This window comes from Oreochromis aureus, linkage group 4 (assembly GCF_013358895.1).
Source record: "Oreochromis aureus strain Israel breed Guangdong linkage group 4, ZZ_aureus, whole genome shotgun sequence".
NCBI lineage: Eukaryota > Metazoa > Chordata > Actinopteri > Cichliformes > Cichlidae > Oreochromis > Oreochromis aureus.
Genome location: NC_052945.1, coordinates 26,535,926 through 26,545,908, shown reverse-complemented (window position 1 = coordinate 26,545,908; position 9,983 = coordinate 26,535,926). Strand labels below are relative to the sequence as shown.

Here is a 9,983-nt window from a genome sequence, read left to right as displayed (position 1 = left end):
GAGATAGACCTTATAAACATTAAAATAATAGTAGTATTAAATACCCTAACACGCTTCAGTGAATCTATAGGACCACTGTGGTTCCTCAGTTATTTTATTAAAAATAATATAATAAATAGTAAAAAAAAAAAAAAAAAAGACTAATTTCTGGCTCTCTTCCACACCGTGTCTTTGTCCTGTCCTGAGCCTGGTTCTGCTGGAGGTTTCTTCCTGTTTAAAGGGAGTTCTTCCTTCCCACTGTCGCCAAGTGCTTGCTCAATATAAAGCCTCAATATATGATTCCTGTTATGATTTGGTGGAATATAAACAAAACTAATTTGAACTTGAAATTAAATTGGCCATAGGTGTGAGTGTGAGTTGTTGTGTACTCTCTGTGTGAGCTCTCCAACAGATTGGAGATTTGTCCAGGGTGTACCCCACCTCTCGCCCTATGGCAGCTGGGACAGGCACTAGCCATCCTGCAACCCTGAACAGGGTAAATGGAAAAAAATCGATTCAGTTAATTATTTCTATTTGCTTTATTTTAATTAAACCTTTATTTAAAAAGGAAGTCCGTTGAGATTAAAATGATTTTTTCAAGGGAAACATGGCGAAGAAGGCACGTCATTACATAAATAAATATAATAATGAACACACATAATACAAAACACGCTTTCTTCACTAGAAAAATACACTTCCTTATTTAGAAATAAGTAATTACAGTGTACTTATTTGTGTTGCCTGGTAATAAAAACAAACAAAGAAAAGGAAGAGCTTGACACCAAGTAAACATACATTATTAATGTCACTCAAAACCACACGTAAATTTTTTGTTAGGCAACTTCTGGTCTTGCCAAGAATGTGCCATGCCTCTTTGTTTTTAAATCATCCTCGTGGTTTCCTACGTAAAAACAAACTGCACGTTGAGTTTTTTCCCCCTTTAAAACTGACATTTCTGTGTCTCTACGACCTCTCACGTGGGTCCTAACAACCTCCACCAATCATGAGGGTGAGGGCAGCCTGAACAGAATGTCGCCTCAGAGGCAAAACCCGGGAAACGCCCAGAGAGCAGATGCTTCAGCCTCCACTCTGATTGCTTTGAGCCCACGATAACAAATGAGGGCAGACCACCACATGGACATTTTTATGAACTCAACTCTTCTCTGGATTTTGGCACCTGGACCAGTTTGAGGACGCTGCTGAGAGAGATTCTGCAAACTAAATCATCCCTCCCTCATTCTCAGTCCAAATTATGTCCTTCCCTCTTAATTACGAGGAGCTGGTTGTCTTTGGCTGGATTCAGCTGTCACATCATCAGCGGGCGCCACCTCGCCCTCGCGGCTACAATGGGGCTGAGCTCACACTGCTTCTGCTGTCTAAATACGCACAACGGCAGCTGCGTGTGTGTGAGGGAGAGTGAGAGACAAGTAAACATGCCTGAAATACAAAGCCTGTGATGTTTCATTCATTACACTGTCAGCATGAATAATAGATAGCTAATTGATATGCAGTAGACCACGCACGTGCACGCACGGCGCGCACACAGGCACTCTGCTACGTGGCTTCGCGCTCTGAACTAATATTTGTCTTTTCAAATTCAGATTTATCACAAGAGGGAGAAGAACGAGAGACGCAGTGAGAGGAGATCAAACGCCAGAGAAAGCAAAGAATGCGCACTCACAGGCAAGTCAGGTAAATCTGCATCATCCTGCATCTGCAGCTCAGCAGGACTTCCACGCTGTTGGATCTCTGCAGCTTTGCAAAAGGGTGAAACACGGAGTCACCTGGAGCAGGATGAATCTGATCGGGAGTAATATATACATGTTTAATCAAGTCGTTACATATTTGGTGAACACGACGAGCTGATATGAGGGAAACATTGTGATTCAGGAGGGTTTGGGACCACCTGATGACTGCACAGAAGTCAGAGATTTTCTCTGCTTTCATCTGTTTTTAGTCTCCACCAACTCCTGAGATTAATACCAGATTTATTTATTTATTTATTTATTTATTTATTTATTTATGTGGCTAAAACCAGCTGGCTGACTGTATCTGTCAGCTGTGCAGAGCTGAAATTATACGTAGTGGATCTTGGGAGATTTTCTGCAGCTAGAAGCGGTGAGAGCGAGGCTGAAGAACCAAAGCAGGCACGTGATAGCGCTCTACAGGTCCGTCCCTACAGGTGGCGTTTACGTGTGTGGCTATTTAATGCGCTGCCTTGATGAAAATGATTATTGAAGCCACTTTAATACAAATGTAAGAAACTCAGTGGCAGGTGTTAAAAAAAAGTGAAGCTGTTCCTTTTAGGTTTGTGGCCATGAAGCAGAGCGACGATGGCACACAGAGGCAGGACATTTTGAGATGGAAGGGGGAAAAGCACAACTAAGAGAGGGATGGAGGTAAGGAGGGGAAGCGCTTTGTTAGAGCTGGAACTGAATGCAGAAAAGTCCTTTTCTCTTTCACTAAAGAGAGCTGAAGGACAAATACAGAGTTCTGAAAGTCTGTGGGCAGACTCCAGTCTGAATAACAAGCCTTTCAAACTGTTGTGCTCAGCGTGCATTTGAACGCCCCCTCACTCAGATACCTGTCTCCTGGGAAACTGTGCGACACACGCGCGCGCGCGCACACACGCGGCTGCCTGGAGAAGTTGAGGGAGGTGGGTGAGAGGGGGCAGGTTCAGAAGTAATGAGTTCAAAACGCTCACATATACAGATACACGCACACGCTTCTGCCCCCTGCACAAGCTGCAATGAAGCCTCGGCCAATAGAATGTTTCCATTTGTACGCTGTTGTCCAATCAGAGCGCTACATGCTGACACACCCACAGGAAGGTGTGTATGGCAATGCAGTGTGTGTTTAAGGATGCCTGGTACCTCTCTGTCTTGCTCTGTGTGTGTGTGTGTGTGTGTGTGTGTGTGTGTGTGTGTGTGTGTGTGTGTGTGTGTGTTATGCTGATGCTGATGGCGGTCCTTAAGGGAAAGCAGAGAGGCGTCTGAACCCGTCTGACTGCTGCTCTCACCATGAAGCAGGGACACACACTCGCTTCATGTCAGCAAAGATTTAATTACACGCTGACACACAGGAATTCAAAACACACACACACCTTTACCAGCGCTTGAAAAGCACAGTCATGAACGGTCAGCGGTGGAAAATGTGTCTCCTGTGGTCGGCTCTGCAGCTCAGCAGAGGAAGCTGGACTTTTCCTCCATTTTATCACAACCAACAGCTTCATTACTGAGCTGCCAAAATGGAGCCCTGATTGAGTCCACTATTGACTAAAGGAGCAGCGTGCACAGTCACACACACTAAACAGGCACAGGAAAAAAGAACAACAAAAAGAGAAAAGAAGAAAAAAGAAAACACAGCATGTATAAAGATCCTTGCTGATTGAGATACAACTGGAGATAGGGTGAAGGCAGAGTAGGACTTAAGCATACATGCAGACCTTCAGCCATCTCTATCTTAACCTACAGTCTGAAAAACCAGAAAAGAACTCATATATACTGTCACCAGCCACTTACTAGCTACACCTGTTCACCTGCTTGTTAACATAAATGTCTAATCAGCCAGTCACATGGCAGCAAATCGGTGCAAAGCAGAATGGGGAAGAAAGGTGATTTTGTTGACTTTGAATGTGGCATGGTTGTTGGTGCCAGAGAAGTTGGTCTGAGTATCTCAGAAACTGCTGATCTACTGAGATCTACAGATAATGGTCTAAAAAACAGGAAATATCCCCTGAGGGGCAATTCTCTGGTTGAGGTCAGAGATCAGAGGAGACCAGCCAGACTGCTTTGAGCTCATAGGAAAGAACAGTAACTCAAATAACTATTTGTCACAACCACGGTTTGCAGAAGAGCATCTCTGAACACACAACACATCAAACGTTGAAGCTGATTAACTACAACCGCAGAAAACCAACAATGGATGATGCTCCTGCAAGCCAAGAACAGCAAACTGAGGCTATAGTTCATAAAGGCTCATAAAGTTGGACAGTAGATTGGCTGGTCTGCTGAGACTCCATTTCTACTGCGACATTCAGATGGCCGGGCCAGAATTTAGAGTAAAGGACATGAAAGCGTGGATCTCTCCTGGTATCAACAGTTCAGCCAACACATGCTGACTTCATTTTTAAGCTGCCACTGTCTGCTACAAACCACAGAATCTTATATCCGTACCTCGATGGGTCAGAGCGTTTTTGTCAGCATGAGGGCAACCAAAGTGAGCTCTACATGCATCCATTCTCTGACAGTTCTTCTTCTTCCATTTTTCAAATTGAAGGAAAGAGAATGGATCCACTTGAACTCCACAGAGCAATCGAATTGCACCAGCACAAGTATAAATGCTGTCAGCACCATCAGACTCTTGCATGGGCTACGCTGTAGGCTCTATGGATTCGTTGCAGAAGTATAAATCATGCATTACTCAGTGTCAAGGTGTGTGCAAGAGATTAAAAGCAACAAGAGGGAGGTTTTGTGACTTGCAGCAGTGATATGCAAACTAACCACTGGTAACATGTGGGCAAGTACTCAGCTAACTCGATCTCATCTTCTTCGAGGCAGACAATACAAACAACGGCCAATGGAAGTGAAGAATATAGGTGGGAAACCCATATAATAGGGTACCTTGGCAACTAACCACCCTGCCAGCATGTGATGGGCAGCAGGTGGATCATGAATGAGTTTATTTTGTTTTTGTTTTTAATGCGGTTTCCAAATATGTGCAATCAAAAAGCAGCAGAATTAGAGGAAGAAAATGTTAAAGGTACAGTGTAATAAATCTCACCACTAGATGTCAGTAGATTGCAGACTGCTATCAACTAAGTTGTTTTCTTACCAGTCTATTTTAAGAGCATAATCCTAGCTGAGGTGGCCACTGCAGGACAAACATGGTTTAGTCAGTTAACAGAAATCAAAATACTACATTTAGATTGTCTCCCATAATTGCCTCGGGTTCCCGTCGTGTTTCTATTACTGTTTGTGTAAAAAAAAAAAATTTTTGTACACACAGTATTTCAATAATATCAGCACTCTGCAGAAAACCAGGAATAAAAAAAAACAAAACCCTGATATGTAAATTAAATATTTTGCAGTGTTTTTGTTAAAAACTCTGGCCACTGTTTATCTGTAAGGAGTGTACTCCGGAGAAACGTGACTCTGGACAGATCTGTCCTGGATTCTTTTGCTATCTGGGTAGGCCATCAGTCCACTGTTTAAAAAGCATTCTTGTCTATTTACCATGGAGAAGGCTGTAAAACTATGTGAAAGGACTCTAATACTGATACTCAACTGGTATCGATGACGGCGATAGAGAGGTGAGTTGTTGAGGAAATCCTGAACGTTTCTGTGAGTAAGTGCTGCTGTTAGTAAAACTTTCTTTAAAGTGGATGTTAGCAAAAAAATACTGGATGTGAGAATATAATCAAATCATTTATCAGAAGGAAAGTCTGATTTTTAGGACACTTGAGCCTAACGTGAACTGTGATGTCCCTTTTGGCCACTGTATTCAAGATAGCGGGACAACATGGCAGCTTCCACAAACCAGTGCCCGTTGCTATGCATTCTAAATGAATTAATTATACGTTTCTAAGAATGAATCAATTTGTTGGAAAACATCATTAAACAGCTCCAGCACACGTGTGTCTGCACCTTTAGTAAAATGAAAAACATTGTTTTCAAATCAGAGACTCCGAGACGAGAGACATACAGTTCCATCTGTTTATTGATTACCTATAAAATATTGAGTTACTAAAACAATTTCAAAGAAACACTGATAAACGTGGTTGCTGTCTGTAAAAAAAGAGAAAAAAAAGAACAGTTCCTTACACATACAGTATAGGGTGACAGAATATATCAGGTTTCAGATTTCTCTCTAAAATGTATTCTTTTTGCATTTTTTACAAGATTAGACATGTGTACAAAGTATATTCTGATAGCTTTTTCTCCCCCCGACAGTGAAGGATCATTTACAAAACTTAGATGATTTTTCTATTTATTTTCAAAATAATCTTTTTTCTGTAACAGGACGATAACGATACTGAAGGAACAGCAGACGAAGAACCAGCCTCCAGTCCACCTCTCTCTCTCTCTCTCATTCTCTCTTTTGCTCTCTCTCCCATTCCTCTCTCTCTCTAGCAGCTAGCTCCCAGTGCCTGTCAGTATTGCTTGAGAGGCGTGGACGATTGTTCAGAGAGGGGAAGCAGGGGGGGACAGAAACATGCAAAAAAAAAAAAGGGTGGGGTGGGGAGGGGGATGCAAAAAAGCAATCACAGCAAATAATCGAATACAAAGCCGAAATAAGACACAAACAATGATTAACAGAACATATAGGAAGTCAGACCCTTAAAATGTATGACCAAAAAAAATAAAAACAAAACACATTGAAGGCGAAATGGGGAATAAGTGTGTGTCTGTGTTTGTGTTGGACCCTGTATGAAGGCCTAAGGCTGGGCTTTGGATGGAGATGGGGGGGGGCAAATAGAGATTGGAAGGCAATAAAACACACCTTTAAGGGTTACAAGGGTGTGTAAGAGTGTGTGTGTGTGTGTGTGTGTGTGTGTGTGTGGTGACAGCAGGAGATAAGAGCTTGATGTCTTATCAGTCTCCTTACCTCTGTCCTTTACACACACATACACACACACACACAGACAGAAAAAAAGTGCTTGAGCAGCTCCAGGGGTAAACAAACATTCATAACGGGCACTTTAATACGGAGCTTGTTCACTCTGCAAACACCGGTGCGACCTGTGTATCCACGATGCTCCCACACATCCAAACACCAACGAGCCGAGACACTTTCGGCCTGCCTGTCATTTAAAAACGTTTATCTGCAGAAATGCATCGAGTTTTAGTCTGAAATGAACCGACAGGAGCAGGTGGGGCTTTAGCAGATAAGATTTGAGCAATCTCAGAAAGTGGCACATGGACTCACTCTGTACCTGATTCAGTTTTTTTTAAATACTAATAAACTAGCAGCACATTATCAAACTTTCTCTTTTACTCTGTGGCTATCACATCTGGATTATATATAAATGCATATGCAATTGTTACTGTGCTGGCAGACGTCTTGTTGCCGCTGCCACATTAACAACAGGGACGTGTGGTTGTCCTCCAGAGTGACTTTAAAAACATGATATATAGGGTATGATACAAATCAGACAAATCTAGACATAAGAGCTCAACAAGAGTAGAAAATATTAAACCTATTGAATATCAACAAGACAATTTTTAAACTCTGCAGCAAAGCAGAGAGGGCAACATGTTTAAAACCTACATGTTTATACAGCATACAGCTACCATACACTGCATGTATACATACACTGATATACTGTATGCAGAAGATACGGTTATATCCAATACAAACTATACACAACAAAGTAAGTAAAGTTGGTTAAGAGCTCCGGGTCAGTTGGATAGGTTGCAAAACCAAAACATGATCATAAAGAAGGCGTTTTCCCAGCAGACTGGGAGCATATCTGATTATTCCTCCTGAAGGTGCGGGACTTAGGGCGGGCAGGAGTGGTGTAAAAGATTTGGCGAATCATCATAATCATCATCATAAGGCCTGGGAGAGTAAGGCCTCTCAAAATGCTCACAATCCTGAGCACGACATTCAACAGTCTCCCACTAAAAAACGGTGAAACGAGGCACACAGAATTAACAACAACAACAAAAAAACAACAACGTCAAAACGAGACGAATGTGTCGCTGCTTGTTTCTGACGGAGGAACGGTGGCGTGCAGAGAAGAGACGGTCACAGCAGCGGGAGGTTTTGTTTTTTTTTTGGAGGCGGCGGGGTTAGTAAATACTTTAGGAAGACATACAAGAGCCCCGGTCACAGAGTCTCCTCTGCAGCGGAGCTCATTCAAAGTGCACTCTTGTTACAGATGATTGCTTGGAGGGCAAAATGTGATTAAAGAGGCTAAAACGATGAACATCCATAAAACAGCAGAAGCAAAAGAAAAAAATAAAATAAAATGCATCCAAGCGCAGGACATTTGGAGGTTGCAAACGCTGCAGACTGCGGAAGAGGAGTGTTAAAACTGAATTATGTTGATCTAACGAGTGCTGGCAGCTTCGTGGCGAATATCAGAGCCACGACCTTGATGCTTCTCAGACCGGCTGCAGCGTTCACAACCCTAAATAAAAAAGCAAAAACAAAAACAAAAAAACAAAGGAGGAGGAGGGAAAAAAATCCACCCTTTGGGAATCCTGCACTGCTGATACATTAGCTTATATCATTCAGTGCATTCACAGATCTCATTTTTCATCAAGTGTTGTGGTTTATTTTTTTCTTGGTTACCCATTTTGTTTGTAAAGTAAAAAGAGAGATGGCCTACATTTCCCAGGATGCTTTTATTTTAAAAAAAATATCCAGACAGGCCTTTAAGGCACCACATCTCGTGTCTGCGCCTCCTTTGGGATCCACTTCTCCAAGCGTTGAAACAAAATGGGCAAACAACAAAATGCAGCACACTTCCACAGCAGCCGCTTTTGTTTTCTAGTGTTTGCGTGTTTTCGGGGTGGATTTTTCATCTACCCCCCTCTTTAAAAACAAGGAGCTCAAAGATGAAAATGAGAAGTGCTTTTAATAGTACAAGATCCTCCCTCTCTCTTTAGCCTGAGTCTCTGAGGGAGCAGGAAGTTTTAAGAAGCGCACGGGCAGTTTTGTCTGCCCAAGTTAGGATTGTCAAGGGGGATTGTGTGGGAGGAGGAGGGGCGTTTAAATTAAAGACGGATAGATTTTTAAGTGTTTTTTTCAAGTGCTCTCTGGCAAGGAGGAGTCTACCTCTCTCTTTCTGTGCATCTCCTTCTCTCTTTGTCTGTCGCTCCTGCTGTTCTGTAGATACATTTATATAACTGTAACATGACTGTAACATCACCACGGCAACATAATCACAACATCACACCAGCGGGGTCCGTCTGTCCGTTTAGCCGCGTGTGTGGGTGGGGGGCAGGTTTGGGGGTGGACAGACTGACACAGGCCTCTCTCTCCTGCATCTCCATTCACAGTTCATTAAAGCTTCTTGACTGTTTACCTCTTTAGAAAAAAGTACTCGGACATAAATCTATTAGATGAAAATAAAAACACTCATTATTGTCCTCTATATAACTGTGTGTCACATGGCGTCTGTATTTACATTGTGTTTGTGCACGTGTGAGCGTACGTGTGTCTCTTTAAACAGGGTGCATTTACTTGTAAAAGGAGACCGAAGTGTTCATGCGTGTTCGAAAAGCTTTCCCATGAACACAGCAAGCAAAACAGAAGCGTGTTCATGACGTTCGTGTGTGCAAATGTTTTAAGAGACGCGTTTCTTCTAATACTGTCTATATAGCGTCTCCCGTTTCTGTAGTAGTAGCTGTTCATGACTGTCGTCTTCTTAATTTTTTGCTTTTTTTGTTTTACTTAAAGTGTTTCAGAGCAGTTCTGTTCATAGTCTGTGAAAAGATCCACCGCCAGTGAAAATCAGTGATTCGACAGGTTGGGTACTGACTCCTTCCCAGTGAGGTCCAAAGTAAGCCGGGTCACAATTTGGTTTTATCAACTCGTAGTGAGTTTCTCTTTTCTTTTTTTTTTAGCAGATGACTGGAACTCCATCGGTGTTGAAGATCATCCCCGTGGTGGGTTCGTAGGTGCCGGCCAAGTAGTAGAGGTCCTCGCTGTCGGCGTAGCGGCGAGTGTGGGTCATCTGCTCGTACTCCTCCACGCTCACCACCAGGCACTTGTGGCTGACCGTCTGCACGTCGTTCTCGTCGCTGTGAGACGACTGGTAGAGGGCGCGCTGCGACACAGACACAGGCTTTTTACTGCTTTTGTAGCCCACATCCATTAGACAAGTCAACACTAACACATAGATGGTAAATAACAACAAATGCTAATCACCCTAACTGAAGAAAACAAGCCACTACCTCTACAGCTAAGAGCCCAAGAATCAAATACTTGTCTGTTATTGAGTTCGGCAGTGGCTCATGCTAGACTTGAGGGTTAAGACTCTACAATAATAGAGA

The 9,983-nt window shown here is 42.7% G+C and overlaps 1 protein-coding gene across 2 annotated transcripts in view; it reads right to left on the bottom strand.

Annotated features, from left to right (window-relative positions):
* Positions 1 to 5,679: 5,679 nt before the first annotated feature.
* tnrc18 (trinucleotide repeat containing 18) overlaps positions 5,680 to 9,983 on the bottom strand; it is a 47,317-nt gene continuing 43,013 nt past the window's right edge. For both annotated transcript variants that reach the window (XM_039610899.1, XM_039610900.1), the window contains exon 30: positions 5,680 to 9,757. In XM_039610899.1, coding sequence (XP_039466833.1) covers positions 9,551 to 9,757 — 207 coding nt within the window. In that variant the 3' untranslated portion in view covers positions 5,680 to 9,550. The remainder of the gene's footprint in view (positions 9,758 to 9,983) is intronic.